Raw genomic sequence first — 26453 nt, forward strand, 5'->3', positions numbered from 1 at the left:
AAAATGTTTTTGCAAAATGATAATGCTCTGCGGGGAGGGGTAGCAGGTGAACATCCTCCTTTACATTACCACCCGTAAAATTGCCCAAAATTCTCAATACATCTGTATTCACTTTCAGCTATCCACTAGTATGGCTATTTGTTTTTTATTCCTTTGTATTTTATAACTGTTTATTTATGTATTGTATGTATGTTCCTGTGACCACTTTTTTATCTGACAATGGTATGTTTTAGTTTTAGACTGCACATACATCTATGAAATGTTTAATACTTAATAAGTCTACGTTTGGGGGTTCTTTACACTAGTATAAACAGATTTATTACCACAGTATAGAGAATTGTATAATAGGCCCAAAACTATGTAGAAAGAAACATAAGCACAAAAATGATGAAAAAAACTATTTGAGTAAAATGTATTAAACTAAAAATAAATAAATAAAAGACATTTTGGCCTTTGACAACCATTTGACCCCATCCATTATATTAAACACATAAAATAAAATGGTGCACACAACCCTACAACCCAAAATTATATATAATTTAGTGCTGGACCTTACCAAGCTATCGCTGTATGATTCAGCCTTCGCAATCGCTTCTTCTACGGCTTCTTCTGCCACACGTAAGGCAACTGAAAGAGTATCCATCATACTGTGTCCTGAAATTCAAAAGTCATTCATAAGTACCACAGAGTTTAATAACTTGAAGAACGTGGAATAATTTATAAAGAAAATTCTAGTTTCAAACTCTTTTTGAACTTATCTGGGAAACATCAAAATTTGGCATTATTACACTACTTACTACACTTCTGATTAGTAGGGTAGAGAGTGGGTTTGGTGAGCCTGGCAAGGTGATGCGCTCCAGATTTATGAGCTAGGCTGAAATTGTCTCAGTCTGACTCCAAGTTAACATATATAGTGAAATAACATTTTATAAGTTACATAATACATTACACATAAATTAATGTCAATTTGCTGCAAATTAAAGCAACATAGATTCTAGCAAAACAGACTTTAAATATTCCCATTATACACATTCTTTTCAAAGTTCCAAGTACAGTACAGGCAGTCCCCGGGTTACATACAAGATAGGGACTGTAGGTTTGTTCTTAAGTTGAATTTGTATGTAAGTCGAAACTGTATATTTTATCATTGTAGTTCCCGACAATTTTTTTTTTTGCCCCAGTGACAATTGGAGTTTCAAATTTTTTTGCTGTAATAGGACCAAGAATTATCAATAAAGCTTCATTGCAGACAATTTTAAGCTGATTATTGCAGTCTGGGACTATATTAAAGCATCCAGAGAGCTTCACCAGAGGTCACAGTGGGCAGAGGGGTCTGTCTGTAACTATGGGTTGTCTGTAAGTCGGGTGTCCTTAAGTAGGGGACCGCCTGTATCTCATATTCACACATTTTCTATGTTATGGGAAAATGTATTGCAAAATAAGAAACTTTGTTACATTAGTTTTTAATGTTTATGGATTCAAATGTAATGTTATTATCCCCCCAAAATGCCTCTAATGGATATATAGTGAAATCTTTCAAAATGACCGGGACAACTCCGTTTGACTAGCAAATTGCATATTCAGTGCCACATTTTATTATACACACCTGCAGCTTCTTTGAGGATACCACCCACCTTAGGCCCCTTCCACACTTGCGTTGCAGATCACGTCAGAGTCTGATCAGGGTGCGATCAGGGTTTGGTCAGTGAAAAACGCACATTTTGCATCAGAGTGCAATCAGTTTTCAGTCAATGTTTGTTCAGTGTCTCAGTGTCTCCTGAAATGGACTCAGGACTGAGCTCTATCTTTTCTATGGCAATTGATGCGTGAGAACCGCATTGCACTTGCATTGCACTTGCAAGTGTCACAGAGTGCAATGCATTTTTGATGCATCTCCATAGACTTGTATGGTGCGTTTTTCACGCGCATGACTTGCAAAAGTAGAGCAAAAGTAGAGCATGTCGAGATTTAAACGCGCGCTAAAAATAACGCGAGCGTGTGTGTGAAAAAGAATGCAAGTCTGAAAAGACCCATTGGTTACAATGGGTCAGAGTGCAATGCAAGTTCTACGCGTCAAAAGCACACGCAGAAAACATGCGTGAAATACGCAAGTGTGAAAGGGGCCTAAAGCACTAATTTTCAATGCAATTCTGGGTGGTTGTGCTTTCAAAATGCATAAATGCCCCAATCGTAGTGAAATATGACATTCAGATATCAAATACCATTAAAGCCATGATAAGTAAATGCTACCTTGTGTCTGCCTGTAGAACGTAGAGTCACTCCCACAAATACTTCCTTCATTCTCTAAACTTTCATCAATAAAACTTCCCTCTGAAAAGAAATAAAATTTGGTTATATTAACATATATTATATTTTTAGCTAACATAATTATATGTAAGAAGTGCAGTTATGGGCAAATCATAAGTGTTCAGCAATACCAGACTGGTAGGGTTCCAATACCTGGTACACCCACTAATCAGACATTCTCAGCAGCCACCAGCCCTGAAACCAACACACAAAACAGTGATGGAAGCTCAACTCCATTCCCTGCTCAGTGGTCCAGCTGAGTCATTGCAGCTTAGCTCCTATTTAGCTACATGTGGTAAAGTTACATGACCTCCGCTACTGGTGGCTGCTGTGAGGATGCTGGTTTTTGGAGTGCTGGTGTTTGATAAACTACTTAGGACGTCCACACACTGCTGTGATTAATCTGTGAATTACAGACCATGCAGTGCCCTGTTTTACGCAATGAGCTCACATTGCGGGAAACGGGACTCCTTACGTCATTTACGAGATTTATGATGCAGGGAGTGCTTGCTTCCCCACTAAACAGTAGTGTCAAACTGCTATTATGATTACAGTGTCAGTTCATATATCACTATGATGCAAGGAATCCCATCCCCAGCAGTTTGGTAGGACATTGTAATCTCCGTGAAATAAGCAGTCTAGGTCCTTCTATTGTAAAAAAAAATTATATTTAGCCATTTTAGTTACTAAATTGGAAAATTCTAAGATTGCAACAAATAGTTAAAAGTTCTAGCAGTAATCTATTGAGAAGAGGATATAGCTAAAATATGCAATATTTAAAGGGGTTTTCCGACGAAGACCAGTTAGGCCATATACAAGGGATAGGGCCTAACTTGCTGATCAGTGGGGGCTTAGTGCTGAGATCCCCGCAGATCGCAAAAATAAGGGGTCTGACGGACCTCTAGCCGCTCCTCAGACTAATGGAGCAGATGGCGACGCATGACTGTTCTGCTCCATTAATCTCAATGGAGCTGACGGAAATTGCCAAACGCTGCGCAATCTCCGTCAGCTCCATAGAGATTAATGGAGCAAGTTAGGCTCTATCCCGCGCATAGGACCTAACTTGTCTTTGTGGGAAAACCCCTTTAAGGATTTTACTCCAAGGAGCATATGCCTGATCAATGCTCCATTCACTTTTATAGGAATTTATATAGGTAATTGTTCCAGTGGTCCCACATGATGCGATTGAATACTGCTGAAGTCTGCACATCAATGCTCCCTTTATATGGAACACTTTCCACACTACAAGTCTACATTCTTGTGATCATTGGGGGTCCCAGCATATTCAGACATTTATAGGTTAGGGTACTTAAAACACATTAAAGTAACTGTTTTCAGTTCTGTACTAATCAGTCTGGTAAATGTAAAGGTTCGTGTCTCCATTTGTCCCTAGCAATCAGCTTCTACAGAAAGTATTCAGCACACAACCACACAAGTCAAAGTGCAAATGACTAATTCTCAAAAATGTTTCACTCTGTAAAATGAGGACTAAGCATTTTACATTCACCATTTGTAGGTTATTCCTGTTAACATACAGGTGAAGGGAAGGGTCATTTTTATTATCTGCTTAACTACAATAAAAGATTTGAAGGATAAATTGCTCAAGTGATAAAACTGCAGTATATATTATATTTTTGGGATTATTGAAATAGTTTGTGTGGTTCATTGACACATGATAAAACATTGAAACGAATGAAAAGTATGAAAAGTGAACAATTCTTCAAAATGTAGATTCTTGTATTAGATAAGGGTCTTATGAGTTCTACACAATATAAAATCACACTTTCAAATCTTCGATTTCTTTAAAAAAAATCTAGCATAATAAAAAAATGTACCATAAAAGTAATGTATATTGTATAGATCATTAGTGATGGACAATTTATTTGGTGATGATAAATTAAGGGTTATAGACCTGGGGAGGGCTTGCTGATCCATATGGAGGCTGCTAGAAAGTCTACGGGAGAACAGCTACAGCAAATTTTTATTTTATTTTTAATGTAAACCATACACTAGCCTCAGTACCATGCCATATCTTCTCAACCTGTCTCAACATAGTGTTCTCCATGTGACAATACCTAGTAGCCCAGAGAAACCTCTGCATTGTTCATTGCTGGTAACTGTCATCAAACTGTAGTCACAAACTGCTGTCTTGGCTAGATAAGTTATAGGTTTGATTTTACAGCACACATGCTCATGATCCCATCTGAGCCCTGCCTTACATAAATCAAAGATCATGTCTAATATGTAAATGTAAAAATTGTGAATGGAGAGTGGTCGTTCATCCGTGGCAAACTCTCCTTTTAAACTGGCTGCAGGAAGGGTCCATAGAACCCTGTTCTCAAGTCAGGTGCAGGTCCCAGGGGTGGGATCTAACATGTATTGATAACACATCCTGTGAATATTTCATAAATATTAAACATGGGAATACCCCTTTTAGATTCTGCCAAAGCATCTGAAGGATGTTTTCCATGTGGGTTCACATTGTTGTTAATTCTGCAAACACCCTTATGTACGGATGGAAAGCCATTAGGCAGTCCCCGGGTTACGTACAAGATAGGTTCCGGAGGTTTATTCTATTATTGAATTTGTATGTAAGTTGGAACTGTATATTTTATAATTGTAGCTCCAGACAAAAAATTTTTGGTCTCTGAAAATTGGATTTTAAAAATGTTGGATTGTCATCAGAACGAGGATTAACATTAAACCTTCATTGCAGACACCTGTGATGACTGTTATAGCTGTTTGTTGTAGCCTGCGGCTAAAGTAGAGTAAATCACCAACATCCAGAGGTCCGTTTGTAACTAGGGGTCATCTGTAAGTCAGGTGTTCTTAGGTAGGGGACCGCCTGTATGCTGTTTATTTGGTTCCAATCTTAAGAGTCTAGTTCAACATCAACAGCTACTGCAGAATCCCTGGACTGGATGAGTATGGTAGTGTCAATCCCACCATCTTTGAGCAGGATGTCTGCAAATTGATACATTCTATCTGCAGAACAGAAGTGTAATAATAACATCCTATCTCAGGATGACCAAACTGCTCAGAATAAATCAGAAATGTCACTGCTAAGGGCAGATACATGGATGTGCCAATATATAGAATGTGTGACTGTAGTTTCCAGAACATACTCCTGAGAGAATGGAGGTGCAAGAGGCAAAAGAGTAGTATATAGAAACAGTTATCTGATTCAAAGTTAGTAACCATTATCAATGCATTGCCAGGGTCAAGGGCAACCAAAGCAAATATTTTCTGGATCCTCCTGGAGGATTGTGTATAATGCACTACTTTTGGTTTTATGAACAATTGGATACAAGAAATATTTGGCTGCCTATCATTCTTTACTACCTAGAAAAAGATCCTGAGCAATGCTTCCTGAATCAGCTGATTGATTGTGTTGGTTACAATATCACAAACCTGGGAACACCCCTTTAATTAATTATGACCTTTAGTTGCTTCAGACCAAAAATAAAGAATTTGTGAACCGGGGAACAAATATTCATTTATCCAAATTTTATTTCTGCATGGTAAAAAGTGATATTAGACATTTGTCAAAATAAACAATATCATGTTAAGTGAAGTTGAGGCTGATTTGTAAATATAAAGCAAAGTTTTTTTTTTAAACTTGTAAGTTGCAATAGAGTAGAGGCATATGACAACAGTATAACATGGACTTTTCATTACTATAGTGAGAGATGATGCTTGAAAATTCCCTGTCTTAATATTGTTTTCACAAATCAATATTTCTTGTCATCTTGGGAAACTTTTCTACTACTTACTTTCATAATCTATATCTGACAGTTCCTTTGCTATTCTCCTCAGTTTAGCCTGTCACAGCAGTATAGTTTCAGTTGTGATCTCCTCACTCACTGCTGATTATATCTGTGAGTCCATATCTTGTTTCCACAAAAGAAACTGTATGGGTACCACAGATGTTGGGAAGGGAATGTTTGACAAGCAGCTTTAGCACAGTAATTAAGCCATAACTATTAAAACGAAAATGGTGAACAACAGAAAATGTATATTGTTTTTGAAAGGGATTTTTAACCCCTTCAAGATGCAGCCAGTTTGTATGTTAAGGCTCAGCGTCTTTTCTGCAATCTGGCAAGTGCTGCTTTATATGTGTCAGGACTGTGAGTCTGTGGACCCTCTGGACCAGCACGGGAGATGGTACTAGCCGACACCTGGGACCTGAGTCTAAGTGGCACCTGGGAGCAGCAGAGACAGCCGCTGGAGCCAGGAGAGGTGAGGTTCCGCTGGGCTCCGGGGGCACACGGACACGGGTGCGCCGCGAACCGAGACAGGGATCGCGGGAGCACTTGTGACAATATGGTTATAACTTTTAAACAACTTTTTAAAATTACTTAAATGGTTTTGAGATTATTTGACACACTGGGGGTCATTTACTAAGGGCCCGATTCGCGTTTTCCAGACGTGTTACCCGAATATTTCCGATTTGCGCCGATTTCTCCTGAATTGCCCCGGGATTTTGGCGCACGCGATCGGATTGTGGCGCATCGGCGCTGGCAAGCATGCAACGGAATTCGGGGGGCGTGGCCGAACGAAAACCCGACGGATTCAGAAAAACCGCCGCATTTAAAAAAAAAATCTGTCGCTTAGCTTGCACTTACCTTCACTCAGCCAGGCTCGGTGAACTCCAGTGCGTTCCGATGCTTTTCAGCGCAGCAGCGCCACCTGGTGGACGGCGGAGGAACTACCTTAATGAATCCCGGCCGGACCCGAATCCAGTGCAGAGAACGCGCCACTGGATCGCGAATGGACCGGGTAAGTAAATCTGCCCCACTGTATTTCATGTTAGTAGTAAATTTTGGTTGATATTTTTTGCGTTTATTTATGAAAAAACTTAAATTTACACATTTTTTTGAGAAATTTGTCATTTTAAAAATATGAAATGATCAGCTTTTTAGCCGGAAAGTTTTACCACCCAAATTAGCTACCTGCATTACCCATATCTCAACCTTATGTTTTCATCATTTTTTTAAATGTCCTTTAATTTATATATATGATGTTAGACAGCTTACAAATAGGTAAAAGTGCTGTTCTCTTAAAAATGTTCATATATTAACAAATATATATGTTTTATATAACACTCCCATTATAATACCAAATGCAATCTTAGAAGAGTATGTGTATTATTTTATGTAGTTAGGATAAAGCCCTAGAATTTGTTTGAGATACCTTTTTCACACTTTCAATATCAAGAGAGCTACAGCATACTACTTAGTGGCACTGCTGCAACATCTAACAAGCTAAGTACAGAGTTTATAAATTTGAAATGACGTATGCTCTTTAATATTTTCTCATTGATACCATCCCTGAGGGGCAATCATTTATTTTTTAGCCTCCCAATCCAAAGGTCCTATTGCATTTACTGTAGAGAGTTGCTCTGCATGATGATATTGAAATGAGTCAGACGCTTCTGTGAATTATTAAATGAATCCCCCACTCTGGATTGTAATCCTGTGAATGGAGTCAGCCGGGGGTTCCTTTTAGGCATCAAAGCCCCCTTCCTACTCCATCCTCTGGTGAACACACCTCCTGCTAAGCTACAGTACAGAAAGCAGTGTAAATGACTTGTGCAGGAGGCATGCAGGGGGAGAAAGGAGGGGTTGCAGCGGCCTCAGCTCTGCTCAGGAATGACTGGCTGACAGGTTCCCTTTAACTATCAAACATTCTGCAACAACCTTGCCAATGCATATGACAGGTAGGTGTTGCAAAAGTGTCCCTCTCCTTTTCAGGAGCGGTCTGATGAGTAACTCATCCAGGGGCAACTCATCCAGTGGCTCTAACATTGTAAACTTAGTAACTGCAGCTTTAAGCCTCTGCCTGGGAGGTGATGAGTTGACTTTTCTATCCAATTGTATGCTCAGTAATTGTTGAAGGAGTGTGCTGGTTGGACAAGTGCTTGCCACGTCATCAGGGGGAGTTTATGAATCCCCCTTGTGGGTGGGAGCAGATGGTCTGTGGAGTCAGTCCAGTGTTCAGCACATGTCTGTGCTGAAAAAGTCAGTGTTCCAGACCAGGAAGCAGAGGTGTCTCTGACATGCTGCCTGACAATTTAGTCAGTTCCAAGAGACTAGGCCTGAGGACAGATATCCATCAGGACTCTGCTCCATCTTTACCAGCCCAGCCTCCAGCTATTATCCAGGCTGAGAGCGAACATCTTTCTGCAGACCTGCACCCCAAAAACCAGCTATCTCCTTCCAGCTGTAATTTTGCTGATGTTAAAGCAGTTGCCTGCTGTTTGGAGTTCCAATAAAGAACTGTAAGTTATTTTGCACCAACATACCTCTGTGTGATCCCTGGATTAGGCTGTTCACCATCATGGGTTCTCCATACTCCATCATCAGGGATCCCTATCTACACATCGGGGTTGCCCCAGGAAGAAACCTATTCTATCAGCCTCTCCCTCCATTTTCTTGCCTGCACCACCTGCTGGAGACCTGCCAAGGACAAGGCTTCTGTTTCCGTATACCAAGTACTGTGACCATAGCGTGCCCAAGGCCACAACAGCCGGCCACTTAGGAATTCCGGGCCCCAGCTTCATCCAGACCAAGAGAAAGGCTAGGCCCCGGTGGGAGATGTTGCGATTCTATATGGAAAAAAGTTTGGGGACTTGCTAAATAACATATTAGGGGATCTTCCCCAACTACTGAGGTATAAATGGCTACATCTTAAGACAGTTGAGTATTGCCAATTTTTCTGATGTAAATAGGAGCTGAGTTGCTGTATGCATATTTGGTAAATGTCAGTTTAAAAAATGCCTCTCAATCATAAGACCTTTTAAGAATGAACACATACACCCAATATTCTACCCTTGCCAAACCCTTGCGCTCTTAGCTGTAGTGGAGCATAGTATAGGTGGTTTGGGCGTTAGCCACTGAAACCATCCACCATATTTTATTCACAGAAATCCTCATACATCTGTTCCTGCAGATACACATGTACACAAGAGCCTTACTGAAACCACAGATTGAAAACTGATTTGAAAAACAAGTTGCATGCTTCATTCCCTAAGAAGCTTGAATCTAGTACCATGTACTGTGTACTGTATAGAAAGTATATTCCAGACAGGCTATTTCATGACTTTTTTCTGCTCTCCTTTCTATTATTTACAAATGGAATTTTTTAAGTCTTGGTAATTTTTAAGCATTGGTAACCAAACTATGTGCAGGCAAAATGGAGCATATAACCAGAGAAATCTAAGCACACGGCACTGTTCTTTCATACAGTTGGTTTAAGAGGTCCAAAGTCACAGTGGATAAAGTGGCTTGTAATAATTAAACTGACATAAATCATAGGGAAAAAAAATATTCTCACCGCAAACATCTGCACAGGCTTCTGTCTCTAACCTGTGCTTTCTGTACAAATTCTTCAGCACTTTGGCACTGCCGAAACGCTTGAAACGGCTTTTCACATTGTTGTAGTACCATTCCAATGACTGGGTTCTCAAAAGCCTGTAATAACAATGACATAACAATATAAAATACCAAACATTATATGAATACAAATAAGTTACCATGTCCAGGTTTAGACCACTCTCCATTTTGTCAACACTTCAAGGTATTATTTCTCATATATCTTTATTCCAGAAATGCTGCTTAATTAACGTAATAAACATGAAGTTTATGCACATAAAGACATTGTTTATACTGGTAACTTTGTTGCTTAAGCAAGATAATAAAATGAACGATGCCTCAAAATAAATATTTGTTATATCAATTACATTAGTGTTTGCAATTCTAACCCCCAAAGCAAGCAGTAATGTAGGCAATATTCATATTACTGAAGCCCTTAGGGGATTGTATGGAGAGAAATGTGAAACTACATTAAAAGGTTTGATTATTTTCTATTTAACATTAAAACTGATTTCTGTCCCCACCCCACTGAGGACATGCTAAGGACAAATAGTATAGATAGGTCATTAGTTTTTACTAGGTGATTGTCTATACTGTGAACAGCCTGAAGCAGAGAGTACTAACCACAGAATAGCCATTATGCTGGGGGACTGCAACTCTGCCTCCATTATATAGGTACAGATCTATGGCACAGATCCATGGCACAGCTGCTATACAGTGGAACAGCTTCATGGTATGTGGAGGTTAGACCCCCATCGATCACATACTGATTACTGTCCCGGCAGTAACCAGCCTTGCAGGTTGGATAAAATTCCAGCTTTCTTAAGTACTATTAAGTACTGGCATGCGGATCCTGCATGCCCCCTGACCTTCACCAGAGCCCACTGCTAATCAGGATGGATTTGGCTGCCATGGGCTTGCAGGATGTTAAGCCTATAGGGAAGTGGCAGATGGTGAAAGTTTGACAGGTAGTGACTGGTAGGAGGGTAAGGCCTGGGACAGGCAGATCTGGGAGTAGGTTTGGAATCAGAGGCTGGATCACAAACAGGTTGCATTGTAGCCGTCACAAACAGAAGGTCTGGGATACATAATTATACATAACAAATGGAGGGCTGGAGCAAACGGAGAGACCTAATGCTCTAGCAAAGACAACGGATTTATAGTTCATCCCACAGAGAAGAACATGTGACCTCAGGAGGACGTTGCGGCATAAGGCTGCAATGCTGAGAACCAACCACCAGAGAGGGTTTAGAAAGTTATCAGTAGTCAGAATGCAGGAAAGTGCAGAGTCATGACAATTACCTATTGTGGGCATACGGGCCCAGGAAACCCCCCTTATATCCCATATAAAGTTTGTAAGAACCATACTCAGAAAAACTAAAATCTACTATTTATATAAATATTCTGATCAATTCTAAAACAATAACTTTCACAGATGTAATACTCTGGCATTTACTTCACATTATTTCATTTGCTCTGTCATTAATGCGTTGTACTGGCGAATTCTCTCAGCAGAACATTGTTGTATTTCTATAGTCAAACAATACACAGTCAAAATCATTATTGAATTCAAGCGTATAATAGATGCAGAAAGTGGAAGGCCATTTGGGACCATTAGTCACAGTGAATATTGTCATGTTTTACCCATCGTGTAACTCATACAATTAGGTAGAACAATTGTACTGAAATCAACATGCAGTTAAATCTCTGAAATATCTAGCACTAACTACCACTATCGATTTGTAGAACTCAGGGATAATTTTACATTTGTATATTTTAGGTTCAAAAACATCACATGAAATAATAAATACTGCCACATGTTACTGGGCCAAATATGTAATGTATAATTAAAGGGTTTTTATCACCAATTTTGTGTTTGTGGATTTGCTATTTTTTAGGCTATGATTATAGCCATCTTGCCTCTACTTTATTAACATATTAATCTTGCAGCTCTCTTTCATTTTTGTGATTCCATTTTTCAGTTTTAGTTTTTAAAAATCCATAATAATCCTATTTTATTTTTCTGTGTACAGAACTGTATGAGGATTTACTCAAAATGAGGCCTCCCCATTATTCCTTGGGTTGGTACAATCACGGAGATATTAACTTTTTATATGTTTATTATGTTTTACTAGATTGAAAAAAATATTTGCACAAAAATGTCTTTGTTTTGCCATATTTTGATGCTATTAACTTTTTCTTACTTTGGTGTACAGACATTTGTGAGGTGCTATTTCTTGTGGGATGAGATGACATTTTCATTGGTCCCGTTTTGAGGACTGTACAACCTTTTTATCACTTTTATATTCAAATTGTATGTGTTGAGAAAAGGTGAAAAAGTAGCAGACATTTGGGCACAATTTTTTATTACAGAGTTTTTTATATTTTGATTGAATGGGCATTTTGGGACATGGTGATACCTTACATGTTTAGGATTTTATTTGTCTATTTATTTCAGTATTTTATATCAGATTCAAGATAAGGGAGACATTTTTGAAACTTTCTTTTGTTACTGTATTTTTGGACCTCCTAGGGTTCTAGCACCCTAGAGGGTCTGATCACTACTACCATATACTGCAATAAAGCTGTCAATCTGTTTTGGTCTGAAAGTAGCACATTTACAGAGCTGGATCACTGCCTCTACTAGAAACAGGACAGAGCCACTTGCTCCAAGGGCCATTCTGAGCTTTTGTTCTAAAGTGAAAATGGGTTTCTAGTTGACAGTAATCATCAATATTAAAGATCTGACAAACCCCTTTCATATTACAGCCTCAGCTGTATAAGGGTAAATCTTTCACTTGTTTTAAATGAACACAACAGCCATTAACAGATTCACGAGTTGTAAAACATCTTAGAGCAATAATCATGAATATATACAATCAGGCAGTAAATGATAATCACTTCACAGCGTGATAGGAGATTGTAACTCCAACTCCCTTGAACATATATTACTCTGCTAACATGACACTGCAGGAAGATATTTACTTTCATCTTGATTGTTAACCCCGTTAAGTATGAAGATTCCTTGTAGTCATTTACTATGTCCATATGTTTTGAAGGAAGGTTTCATTTAAAATGCTTATATCTTTCAACTGGACAGTGAGGTGGATATATAGTTAGCACAACCTAATAATCTACTTCATTCTGCAGACCCTCCTGTTCCTACTACTTGAGTGGGAGGAATTCAATACAAGTTTGTGTATCAGAGTGCTGCAGTGCATTGTCACCGCAGATAAAATTTCCATTTTCTAATTCTATACATGTTGAACTCCCACAAGATGCAGAAGATGGGGATTAATGGAAAAAAATGTGTTCTTTTCAAGGATATACATAAAAACATGTATTTTACAACCACAGCTTTCAGCAGTATACTTCATAAGGATAAGATAATGCACACTGTGGTGTCATAGTACATAAAAATAAACAGAGTGATGTCACAGTACATAAACACTGATTATACAGGGATAAAACACACGGTAAGGTTACAGAACAGTGATGTGATAGTACAGTGATAACACACACGAGGATGTCACATAATGGGGATAATCCACACAATGGTGTCATGGAAGAGGGATAATGGCCACAGTAATATCACAGTATAGAGATGTTGCAGACAGTGGTGTCACAGTAAATGGATAATAAACACAGTGATGTCCCAGTACAGGGATAAGAAAAATTGTGGTGTCACAGTAAAGAGATGTAGGGGCTGTAGGGACATCTCTGCCATATTTGACAAAGTCTCCTCAATAGGTCTCCTTAATAGCTGTTACCGTTTAAGGAATATATGAAGTACACCATGATGTAAAAAGCTAAATTATTATTATTATGGATTGGCTTTTGCTTATATCGTTTAGTAGAGGGTGTTTTGAGTCCATCAGATCGGCTGTCCTTTCATACTCATAGACAGGCTTCCTAACTAGGGATTCCCTCCACAACATCCATATGCCTTAAAGGGGAATTCCCACAACAAGATCCTCAAATACACTAAAAATAAGGATAACAAAATAACACATTATCAATTTCACTGTTATTAAGAAAAATATAGCATTTCACAGATATAATTCCAGCATGTGTCTATCAGTCCTGGTGTTTACAATGTTGGTTGCCCATGGATACGACCATAAATATTCTCACTATGGTCGGATTCTTCTCATGAATAGCTTCTCTGGTCTGCAAACTGCAGTGGTCCCTGCCTCCTGCCCCTCTACCCTGCATTACAAGACCAGGACAGACACAGGCACTTCCTGCCAGCAAGCATCATCGTGGATATAGCTACAGACAAATAAGGTCTTTATCTGAGGTAGGCAACAGCAGAGATGACACTGTGTGTTATGGGTGAGTTAGTAGAGCTGAGAGTGTCATTGTGTTTTATATCCATCTCATGGATCTCATCATCTCTCATCTCTGATCTGTCTCATATCTCTTTTACCATGTGTCAGATACTAGTAGAAAGTTCAGAAGCTGTATAAAAGTGCAGATAAACCCTCTACCCAGTTAATCTAAGCACATTGTCAACACACATCATCTCATAACACAGAGGAATCATGAAGTGTCTATTTAGAGAATTCCTACCCATATTCTGAAATTTTATAATGACCATCACTGAGTAAAAGGAGTTAAAATGTATGGGTTCTTCCACTTCAACTAATAAGGACAAGTGTTTCTACATTATGTCAAAGGTTATTTATATCTACTGTAGCTTATTAAAATTGATTAATAAGATATATTTAACTAATATTTTTGCGAGACACACTAACTAGTGCCTGCACTGCCCAAATATTAAATTGTGTCCAGATAGTGCTAAAAAAGTTCCTACATTCACTGCTCAAATAATACCTAGTAGAGAGAACATAATAATGCCATACAGTGTAATTTTAATTTATAGTGAGAAAAGTAAATTAAAAAAACGTTTTCTGGAAAACAACATTCAGATGGAACAAGGACAGTGAAGATACAGGAATATTTGTAGGCTAAGATCAGAGAAGCACTAAAAGATCAATATAGACCTATAGAGAAGTTATTTATAGCCACCATTTTTGCAGATAACTCAAAGCCAACATTTATGTAAGTTTGCATGTAACCAACTGCAGATGAACATATTTAGCCCGTGGAATAGAACCCGCATGTTGGTCCGATCCTACATACGGAACACATTGACATGAGTCCTTCAATCATGCAGAAAAATGATGCAAGAACTTCTTGTAGGCTGGCCAACAGGGTGGCATACAGGAGTCCTTGCATCATATTTATGTTTAATACTATACCTACTGTTATGTGTTAAGCCAAAAGGAATGGACCAGTTTACTGGTCCATTTCCACAAGCTGTAAACATTCGCCTGCAGCTGACCTGAAAAGGCAACTCTGCTAAGGAGCTTGATTCTTCAACACATATTTGGAAATACACTTTCAAATTATTTGGTCTCTTGCAGACTGTAACATAATCACTCACAAACATTCACACATTATGACCAAAGCAATGTCCTAAAAGTTACGTTTTTACACTTCATATTGTACATTGTACATAGCATTAGTTGAAGTGAATCTCTTACCGGACAATGTATGTTTTAATTATATATTTTAATTAAATATGGTAAAATCAGTAGAAAAATTGAGTATAAAATTGGCTTTTGTTGCTCCATTTTGTCACAGGTACAGACTCAAATAACATGATTTTAAGTAGGGAACTCTCCTTTACAAAGTCAATATCCCATAAAAAGATGTGGCAACCCATCTACATATGGATTTTGACTAAGAATTTGTACACTATTCTATTTTTAGATTTCCCCTACTAAAAAAAGGTTATAAATAATTAACAGAAGTATCATTGTAACTGTCAATGCAATTTCCTACTTTACACCCATAGGCATAGATAAATGTATCCTTTATAAAGATGGCTATGTGTCATGAACACTATAATGAATAGGTCCTTCCCAAGATGTCAATTAAAACGTAACATTGGATGTCAATATATGGATTCCCAGATTCCTGAGAGATTTAGACTGCTGCTGGATAATTTTCAAGGCTTTGTTTGCCTGAAGCATAACTGTGTGTCACTCTTCTACATATGATTTCAATCATGTCTAGTTAAAAGATTATCATTAGTGTAGTTGCCAGATTAACAAAAATATTTCTTCTCTGAAGATCTGAAGACTGACATGAAGCAAATAACAATGAAATACCGTATTTTTCGGCCTATAAGGCGCACAAAAAATCCTTTAATTTTCTCAGAAATCAAAGGTGCGCCTTATAGGCCAGTGCCTCTTATATATGACCTACCGTTTTTCCCCGATAGTAAGACACCCCCGATAGTAAGACATAGTGGGTGTTTTACGGGGGTAGGCTAATGTAAGACGTACCCCGAAAGTAAGACATAGTAAGAGCGGACAGAGCCGGGAGCTGCAGCCTCTTCTTGTCACTGCTGTAGCTCCTGGCCGATAGAAGACTGTGACCAGAGCTCAGCTACTCCGCGCAGGCTCCGATCACATGGCAGAGGAGACAGGGGAGGCAGCGCTGCACAGTGTGGAGTCTGCAGCATGGAGCTGAGGGAGAAGCTTCCTGCTCTGTGCTGCTGCCGTCTGTGTTACTGGAGCAGCTCCTCCCCCTCCTGTGTAGCTGCTAAACTCTGCTACATCAGCTGGACCTGGAGGGGGAGGGGAGCAGGGAAGCACATGTCAGCCTGGACCAGCCTCTACTCAGCCCTGCAGTCAGTGACACTGAAAAGTATGTATGTTTATGTGTTTATGTGTAATGTGTATGTAGATGTGATGCCTGATCTATATTTGAACATTGTGTTTATTTACATGTATAATGTATGCATGTAGTGTGTGGGTCAGTGTGTTTGCTTGCACAGTTCTATGGTTTGTGTTAAAACACCCATCCCCCTGCACTATATAATGCCCCCCCTTACACTGTATAACCTCCCACACTGTATAATGCCCCCCTTACACTGTATAACCTCCCACACTGTATAATCGCCCACACTGTATAATGCCCCCCTTACACTGTATAACCTCCCACACTGTATAATGCCCCCCTTACACTGTATAATGCCCCCCCTTACACTGTATAACCTCCCACACTGTATAATGCCCCCCTTACACTGTATAATGCCCCCTTACACTGTATAATGCCCCCCCTTACACTGTATAACCTCCCACACTGTATAATGCCCCCCCTTACACTGTATAACCACCCCCTACGCTGTATAATGCCCCTTACACTGTATAATTCTTGGCACTTGCTTTTATAAAACTGTTTTGTGGTGAATACCATACTGTTCAGGTTGTTAATAAATGTTAATTTTATGGTTAAAACAAAAATCGACATTTTTTCGCCAATATAAGACATACCCCGAAAGTAAGACATAGTGGGACTTTTGGGGGTAAAAAGAATGTAAGACACTGTCTTACTTTCGGGGAAACACGGTATGTAGTATAGAAATGTACTACAGACAAGATGTACTGTACATTTACCAGTGTTTAACCCCTTAAGGACGGAGGGTTTTCCGGCTCATTTCTCGCTCTCCAACTTCAAAAATCCATAACTTTTTCATTTTTCCGTGTACAGACCTGTGTGAGGGCTTATTTTGTGCGTAACAAATTTTACTTTCCCGTAATGTTATTTATTATAACATGCCTTGTACTGCGAAGCTGAAAAAAAATTCCAAATGTGGAAAAATTGAAAAAAACCCGCACGTGCGTCACGTTCTTGTGGGCTCAGTTTTTACGACTTTCACTCTTCGCTCCAAATAACACGCCTACTTTATTCTTTGGTTCGGTGCGATCGCGGTGATACCAAATTTATATCGGTTTTATTGTGTTTTAATACATTTTCAAAAATTAAACGAATGTGTACAAAAAAGAAAAAAAATTTTTTGCCATCTTCTGACGCTAATAACTTTTTCATACTTTGGCGCACGGAAATGTGTGAGGGGTCATTTTTTGCGAAATGAGGCGACGTTTTCATTGCTACCATTTTGAGGTCTGTGCGACATTTTGATCATTTTTTATTTCATTTTTTATGTTATGTAAAAAGGTGTAAAAGTCGCATTTCGGACATTTGGGCGCCATTTCCCGCCTCGGAGGTCACCGCCGGCCGTAACCGTTTTTATATTTTGATAGATCGGGCATTTTGGGACGCGGCGATACCTAATATGTCTGTGATTTTTACTGTTTGTTATGTTTTATATCCGTTCTAGGGAAAGGGGGGTGATTTGAACTTTTAATATTTTATTAATTTTTTTTATTTTTTAAACTTTTTTTTTTCTTTTTTTTTTCACTATTTTTTAGACCATCTAGGGTACAATAACCCTAGATGATCAGATCGCTCCTACCATATACTGCAATACTACAGTATTGCAATATATGGCGTTTTTGCAGGTCTTACATTACAATGAGCCACTGGCTCATTGTAACGAACCTGCATAAACCATGTAGCCTCGTGTCAAGAGAAGACCCGAGGCTACCATGGTAACCGATCGCCGCCCCCCGATGACGTTCGGGGGCGTGGCGATCGAAAAAAAGATGGCGGCGCCCGCGCGCCGCCGTCTTTTAAACGCCGCCCGCGACTTTGCGGGCGGCGTTTAGAGGGTTAATAGCCGCGATCGGTGCAAGCACCGACCGCGGTTATTAGCGGTGGGGGTTTTGTGCAAAATGCAAAAACCCCCACCTCTGTATGAAGAGGACTCAGCCCGTGAGCCCTCTTCATACTTCCCTTATACCTCTGCGCCGTAGAGCTACGGCGCAGAGCGTTAAGGGGTTAATAGCTCCAACCCCAGAAATTTCCTGCACCTTCCCACACAGTATACAGGGTCCCTAGCTCCTGAAGTGCCCTGGCACCACAACTAACATTGTGCCCATCCTGCCCTCCCCTAGCACGGAGAGACCGGAGCTGCCATAGTGCCGACCTTGAGGCAATCATCATCATCAGTAAACAATCCCCCATTCCTGACAGCACTGTAACAGGGGAAAGAGAAGGAGCCACGGGGAACCCCACAGGAATAACACCCTGGCTGAGGAGGGAAGGAGGAGGGGCAGAGGGAGACCGCTTAACCCCTGCTGCATCACCCTGCATTAACCTCCAGCAGCCCATACCTCTGAGATCCGAGCTCTCTGACACGCTGAAGACAAGTTTCCCGGGAAGTGTAGCTGGCTTGAACTGTGCACAGGTCTGCCACCTGCTGGTCATTTTTAGGTACTGCATTTGATCCTGCGCCTTATACTCCAGTGCGCCTTATATATGAACCTAGATGTCGTAGCAGGCATATATTAGAGGTACGCCTTATAGTCCGGTGCGCCTTGTGAATTCATAAATGTACAAAATCATTTACCGTATATTCCGGCGTATAAGACGACTTTTGAAGACAGAAAAATCTTCTGTCTAGTCCGGGGTCGTCTCATGCGCCAGTAATCGCGACCGCCCGCCGGCGGCAGTCGGGTCGCGCTGTATGCAGAGGGCTCACGGGCTGAGCCCTCTCCATAGCCGGTAAGTCTTTGCTGCATATTGCAAAGCTGCCAGCAGCCTCAAAAAGATAGCGGCTCATGGGCGCCGCCATCTTACCTGGGATCGCCGCTCCCCGTGACGTCATCGGGGGCGGCGATCCATCTCCATGGTAGCCTTGGGTCTTCCGAAGACCCGTGGCTATTTCGTTTTAACCCCTTCATTACAATGTGCTGATAGCACATTGTAATGAATGAGGAAAATCCCCATATACTGCCATACTGTAGTATGGCAGTATATGGTAGGATCGATCAGACAACCTAGGGTTAAAGTACCCTAGGGAGTCTGAAAAATAGTATAAATAAAAATAAAAAAAAGTTAAAAAAAATATATATATTGTAAAAAAACCTAAAATTTCAAATCACCCCCCTTTCCCTAGAACTGACATAAATATAAATAAACAGTAAAAATCATAAACACATCAGGTATCGACGCGTCCGAAAATGCCCGATCTATCAAAATATAATAACGGTTTTTCAATGCATTTAACCCCGTAACGGAAAATAGCGCCCAAAGTCGAAAATGGCACTTTTTTGCCATTTTGAAAAATATAAAAAAATCTATAAAAAGTGATCAAAAGGTCGTACAGTCCTAAAAATGATATCATTGAAAATATTATCAATTTTCGCAAAAAATGACGCAACCCACAGCTCCGTACACCAAAGTATAAATAAGTTATTAGCGCCAGAAGTTGGCAAAATAAAAAAGTAATTTTTGTACAGGAGGTTTTCATTTTTGTAAATGTATGAAAACATTATAAAACCTATACAAATTTGGTATCCCCTTAATCGTACCGACCCAAAGAATAAAGTAGAAACAAAACACGGTGCGGCAGCACCCAGAATACCTCCACACGGATGATACTGTTAAAAGCCTTCTTTTATTACATCACAAATTAAAATGGGATGGATACAGGAAGGACCTATGCGTTTCAACGCTACTGCGTCTTAATCATGATCTTCACATGGGACAGTTACTACAAGGAGGAAAAGCGTGATTGGGTGAGCGTACAGTTTTTCTATTTTTCTACTACGTTCTAAAGAATAAAGTAGACATGTCATTTGGGGCGCTCAGTGAAAGACGTAATATCCAAGCCCACAAGAAAATGGCGCAAATGCGTTTTTTTCACCATTTTCATTGCATTTGGAATTTTTTTCCCGCTTCTGAGTACATGGCATGGAATATTTAATAAAATAAAAAGGGAGACTTGATTCTACCATCAACATAGACAATTGTTCTTTTCTGTAAGAGCAGTGTGACTATGGAACTCATTGCTGCAGGAGGTTGTTATGGTGAATATTTTGTACATGGTCAAGAGAGACCCGGACGCCTTTCTTAATATCACGGGTTATGGGAAAAACATTTGTTTAATTCTTGTAGGTTGTATTTGATGGACATGCGTCTTTATCCAGCCTTATACTATGAAAATATGAGACCCATAAATATGTTGGTTACTAGTTTAAGAAAATATAGTTTTCAGGTTTGTGTGATGCTTGGCCTATGAATCAATATAAGAGCAACAGGAGTTTAACACTCAGTAGCCCTACTGATAATCTGATACCAACTGGAATCAACAAAGAGAATAGAGCCAAAGCACAGCTGTCAGATTCCCGCTGATCTAATATTGATAACCTAGCCTGCAAAACTCAATAATCACATTTTTTTTGGCTTTGTCTTGCTGTAAGATTTTTTTTCAGGTTAAGATAAATTTTTTATTAATCTGTATATTTAAAAAGGAGCAAAAGAACCATTAAAATTTCACCAATTTTGAATATAGAAATTTGACAGCCTATAAGACACCCTGATTCTATGTCTTGGGAACATCACCACTTTTTTTCCTCTGAACCACTTACAAATTACAGTACCTCCTAAAATGTGTTATAGGGCTTTTACTGACCATATACACTCACCAGCCATTTTATTAGGTACACCTGTCCAACTGCTCGTTAACACTTAATTTCTAATCAGCCAATCACATGGCGGCAACTCAGTGCATTTAGGCATGTAGACATGGTCAAGACAATCTCATGCAGTTCACACCGAGCATCAGTATGGGGAAGAAAGGTGATTTGAGTGCCTTTGAACGTGGCATGGTTGTTGGTGCCAGAAGGGCTGGTCTGAGTATTTCAGAAACTGCTGATCTACTGGGATTTTCACGCACAACCATCTCTAGGGTTTACAGAGAATGGTCCAAAAAAGAAAAAACATCCAGTGGCCCCTTGGTACCAATTGAGCATCGTTGCAACGCCACAGCCTACCTGAGTATTGTTGCTGACCATGTCCATCCCTTTATGACCACAATGTACCCAACATCTGATGGCTACTTTCAGCAGGATAATGCGCCATGTCATAAAGCTGGAATCATCTCAGACTGGTTTCTTGAACATGACAATGAGTTCACTGTACTTAAATGGCCTCCACAGTCACCAGATCTCAATCCAATAGAGCATCTTTGGGATGTGGTGGAACGGGAGATTCGCATCATGGATGTGCAGCCGACAAATCTGCGGCAACTGTGTGATGCCATCATGTCAATATGGACCAAAATCTCTTCCAGCACCTTGTTGAATCTATGCCACGAAGAATTGAGGCAGTTCTGAAGGCAAAAGGGGGTCCAACCCGTTACTAGCATGGTGTACCTAATAAAGTGGCCGGTGAGTGTAGTTCACATTGTATTTAGAATCCATCTTCACGCAGAACAGAAATATCTAAGAGAAATATCAGAAGCCTATAGAATGAGTTTGAAGGATTCCCCAGTAATATGAACAGATTTCCATTAACTTTAGAAAGAGGCATTTACTTACATTGTATTTTTTCCCTTGTACAGCAAAACCTATTCCATATCAGATGGTAGAAGAGTGCATAACAAAAATCAGCCAACAACTTTCTAAATCATTAAACCCTTCCCGCCGCAGCCCTTTTTCGTTTTTGCATTTTCATTTTTCACTCCCCACATTCAAAAATCTGTAACTTTTTTATTTTTCCATGTACAGAGCTGTGTGATGGCTTATTTTCTGCGTAACAAATTACACTTCAAAATGGTGGTATTTAATATTCCATGCCGTGTACTGGGAAGCGGAAAAAAAATTCAAATGTAGTGAAATTGATAAAAACAGCATTTGTGCCGTATTCTTGTGGGCTTGGATTTTACGGATTTCACTGTGCACCCCAAATGACATGTCTACTTTATTCTTTGGGTCGGTACGATTAAGGGGATACCAAATTTGTATAGGTTTTATAATGTTTTCATACATTTAAAAAAATTAAAACCTCTTGTACAAAAATTTTTGGGGGGATTTTGCCATCTTCTGGCGCTAATAACTTTTTCATACTTTGGTGTATGGAGCTGTGGGTGGTGCCGTTTTTTGCGGATTTTGATGACGTTTACAATGTTATCATTTTTAGGACTGTATGACCTTTTGATCACTTTTTATAGAATTTTTTTTTTTAAATTGAAAAAAAGTGCCATTTTCGACTTTGGGCACGATTTTCTGTTACGGGGTTAAACGCAGTGAAAAACCGTTATCATATTTTGATAGATCAGGCATTTTCATACGCGGCAATACCTAATGTGTTTATGATTTTTACTGTTTATTTATATTTATATCAGTTCTAGGGAAAGGGGGGTGATTTGAATTTTTAGGGTTTTTTATTATAATTTTTTTTAACTTTTTTTATTTTTATTTTTACTATTTTTCAGACTCCCTAGGGTACTTTAACCCTAAGGTGTCTGTACGATCCTATCATATACTGCAATACTACAATATGGCAGTATATGGGGATTTTACTACTACATTACAATGTGCTGATAGCCCTCTCCATGTACCGGGACCCGACATGTGACGTACTATTACATCACATGTCGGGAAGGGGTTAATGACCAAATTAATATGAAAGTATAAAGGTGCATTATGTAATCCTAAAATCTGTACTTTTTAGACGTTATGCAGAGCATATGGAACATATTAGTCACGCAACTTAATCATTAAATCAAATGTTTCATTCAGTCTCATTTCCATAGGTCTGTAAAACGCAGCCCTTAGCCATGTGGTATGTGCAGAGTGCTGAGGTTCATAGTGCATAAAAGTGCCCAAAAGTTCTACTCAATCGAGAGCTCATCTTATATCTCAAAAACTGTCAGGGCCACTATGGCATGGATTTCTATAGTCGAGCCACTGCATGCATACCCATTGCACAATGGAAATGTGTTTTGGGGTGTCAAATCATGCTTCTTTATCAAGCAGTCTCATTTAGGAGTCTGCTTTTGACAAATGCTAGGAGAACTAAGGAAGATATGAGCAGATAAGACTAAGCTCTGTAAAGTAATTAACACAGAGAAGGATATTCCAGATGAATTTATGGAAGCTGGATGCTTGGGCTGATAATTGGCTAATGAAGATTAATATACTTTAAATAAATGTAAGTTTACATAGGAAACAAAAAACACTAGTATGTTATCACTTGGTAAAACCACAAGCCTTAGGTTTTTGTCAGATAGTAATCTTTATGTCAGTGACCAGAGCCAGGCAGCTGCTTATGAGGGAAATCCAATTATGGGATGTATCAAAAGAGGCATATATGCTCATGAAAACGACATACTTTTGGTCTTGTACAAATCACTGGCCAGACTATTCATGGAGTGTTGTGGGCACCAGTTTAATTCATGGAGTGTTTGGGCACCAGTTTATAAGAAGCACAGGTACAGAAGAGAAAATATGTTTATTAGGAGTATAGGCAGAATATAATACCATGTCAAATAAGGGATTGTTCAGTTTAGAGAAAAAGATAAATAAGGGGTAATATAATACAAGGTGCAAATCTCAGAATGTGCAGTACAGGGATCTATCCAAAGATCTTTTCATACCTAGGCGTGTGACCACTGTAACAACTGATACCACTGATACTTTGTACATGTTCAAGAGAGGCCCAAATGCCTTTCCTGAAAGAAAAATGAGTTATTCTGACTGGCATACTGCATTAGGAGTCCGGGTGGAAATATTCCTAGCTATGGTCTTTTTGGCATCGGCTATGTAGTTTTTTTTTCTCCTTCCTCTGGATAAACACTGTGGGATTATATGCAGTACTTGATGGACCTACATCTTTTTCTAAACTTAAAATTTGGCAGGTCACAGGCCTCAAAATAATTGAAAGTGTCAGTGTGCCCACGTCAAAAGTTTACCTAATTGAACCCTATCAATTCATTGTAAAGAAATGCACCCTCCCCTTTCAGCAAGGTTGAGAACTGTGGTTCCTAGCTTGCTGTTTTCCTGTAATGGTGGTACTCCATTGCCTATTGATTCCTATATCTAAACCCGATGTATTATATCTAACGGATTTGTGATCCTGAGCACCAAAGTTCATATTGTAAATCAACAAGGTCTGCTGTAAATTCTCTGGTATGAATTATGAATGAAGCTCTAGCATACTCCATACAGTAACTGGGGATAGGTAAAAAAATATCAATTTTCTAATGCTAACTTTTGATTCAGATTTGATTAATATGTGAACTAGTAAAAGGTACTTTAAATAGAGGTACAGGAACATTGGGGCAGATTTATCAAGTGTCTAAAAGTCAGAATATTTCTAGTTGCCCATGGCAACCAATCACAGCTCCCCTTTAAAATATTCATGAGCACTGTTAAAATGAAAGCTGAGCTGTGATTGGTTGCCATGGGCAACTGGAAATATTCTGACTTTCAGACACTTGATAAATCTACCCCATTGAGTGAAACCTGTCTGGGTGTGTTATGGTCAGGTTACTTAAGGATGCATTTTATGGAAACCTACCATCACAGATCTACCTAATAAGGCAGCCATGTCCTTTTTTAATAAAAAGTTTAGTCCCCCAGAACTTAAATTTGAATATATATTCAAATTTTCTTGAGAGGCTGCTGAGGTGTGGAGCAGCCACGTGGTGGAGTGGGAGCTACTCCAGGCCCCAGTAGTCTCTTTCACTCCCACCTATGGCTTCTCTTCAGCGGGCAACTTGCTGTAGCTGTAAAGCCGAAGTTCTGCAGAGTTCTCTGTGAGAGAATCCTTTAATATGAAATACTAGCCATTTAAATGGATTGCAAATCTCACAATAGCCCTCATAAAAATAAGAAGAGCTGTGTATGAACATAAAACATTCCATCTTGGGCAGATCCAGTTTGGCACATCTCAAAGATCCAACCCACCTAGCTGATGTGCCTTCAGCATAAAAAATACACTATTAAACATAAGAGGAGATCATGTGACCAGAACTTGACTCTTATGTAATGATGTGGCAGATCAGCTGACCGGAACATGAACGGACTTTGGTTGAAATCGGAGGTATTGGTAGGAGATGTGATAGGCTGAAAGAGTTCAGTGATCCACCCCTTGGACAAAATGCAAAGTGGTAGGTAATGGGAAGGATCAATGGCTGGTTAAAAGACACAAAATCTGAACTCAGATGGCCACTGTCATGCAATACAGAGAGTCTTTGCTGTCCAGATTCACTAGTTAACTTTCCTGATGGACCTAAATAGGGAAAAGCTTAAAGGTAGAATATATAAGAAAGAAAAAGTAAGGTTGTTGTGGCATTGGGGCATCCTTGTAAAAAAACATTTCCCCAGCAGAATACTATTCAGTGTCAGAGAATATGGAAACACAATTGAGGGTAAGAGAATGAATTGTTAAAACCCACAATGAGCCTGAAACTATCCGTAGCCCAATGGTTATGAGATACCCATATAACTCAAACCCAGCTATTAAAATGAAAAGCTCAACCTATAAAGAAATATTCAATGAATGGAAGCTGACTCAGAGAATGAATATTTTGTTTTTAAAGTAATAGAAATAAAAGTTATATTTTAGAGGTTTATCTTAATCCAGTCCTGCTCCGTTGGGCCAGGTATGCATAGAAAGAACTGCTGTCTGTAAATAGTGTTTTGCTTTGGCTTAAAAATAGGGTTTCTCAAGTATGGAAACCACAAGACATATGCAAAGGGGCTGTTCTTAGCAGCAGGGGTTTTATGTACCATTGTATATCCAATGATCAATCTTATATTCAGGAATGCAATAAGTGCTTTCCCACCAGGTTCAGGGCAAGCTCATTTAATTCTTATCTGTGTGGTGCTAACACGATCTCTGGTGAATTTCATGCATGCAAGATTTATAATGTTAGGAAAGACAAATTCATTTAGTACCAAATTCTGTAATCAATTTCTAGAAGAGAGGAAAGCCTTTTGCATATCTAAAGAGAAGTCATTTCTGTCCTGTACTGTTATACCCCAAAATAGCATATTTTTCATA

General features: G+C 39.3%; 1 protein-coding gene across 4 annotated transcripts in view; it reads right to left on the reverse strand.

Annotated features, from left to right (window-relative positions):
- The window catches only part of MYRIP (myosin VIIA and Rab interacting protein), a 285392-nt gene that overhangs the window by 61105 nt on the left and 197834 nt on the right, over positions 1-26453 (reverse strand). For all 4 annotated transcript variants that reach the window (XM_072153450.1, XM_072153451.1, XM_072153449.1 and 1 more), the window contains 3 exons: positions 9643-9779; positions 2251-2331; positions 557-654 (listed from right to left, as the gene is read on the reverse strand). In XM_072153450.1, the coding sequence (XP_072009551.1) occupies positions 557-654; positions 2251-2331; positions 9643-9779 (316 nt within the window). The remainder of the gene's footprint in view (positions 1-556; positions 655-2250; positions 2332-9642; positions 9780-26453) is intronic.

Source organism: Engystomops pustulosus, chromosome 5 (assembly GCF_040894005.1).
Source record: "Engystomops pustulosus chromosome 5, aEngPut4.maternal, whole genome shotgun sequence".
Lineage (NCBI taxonomy): Eukaryota > Metazoa > Chordata > Amphibia > Anura > Leptodactylidae > Engystomops > Engystomops pustulosus.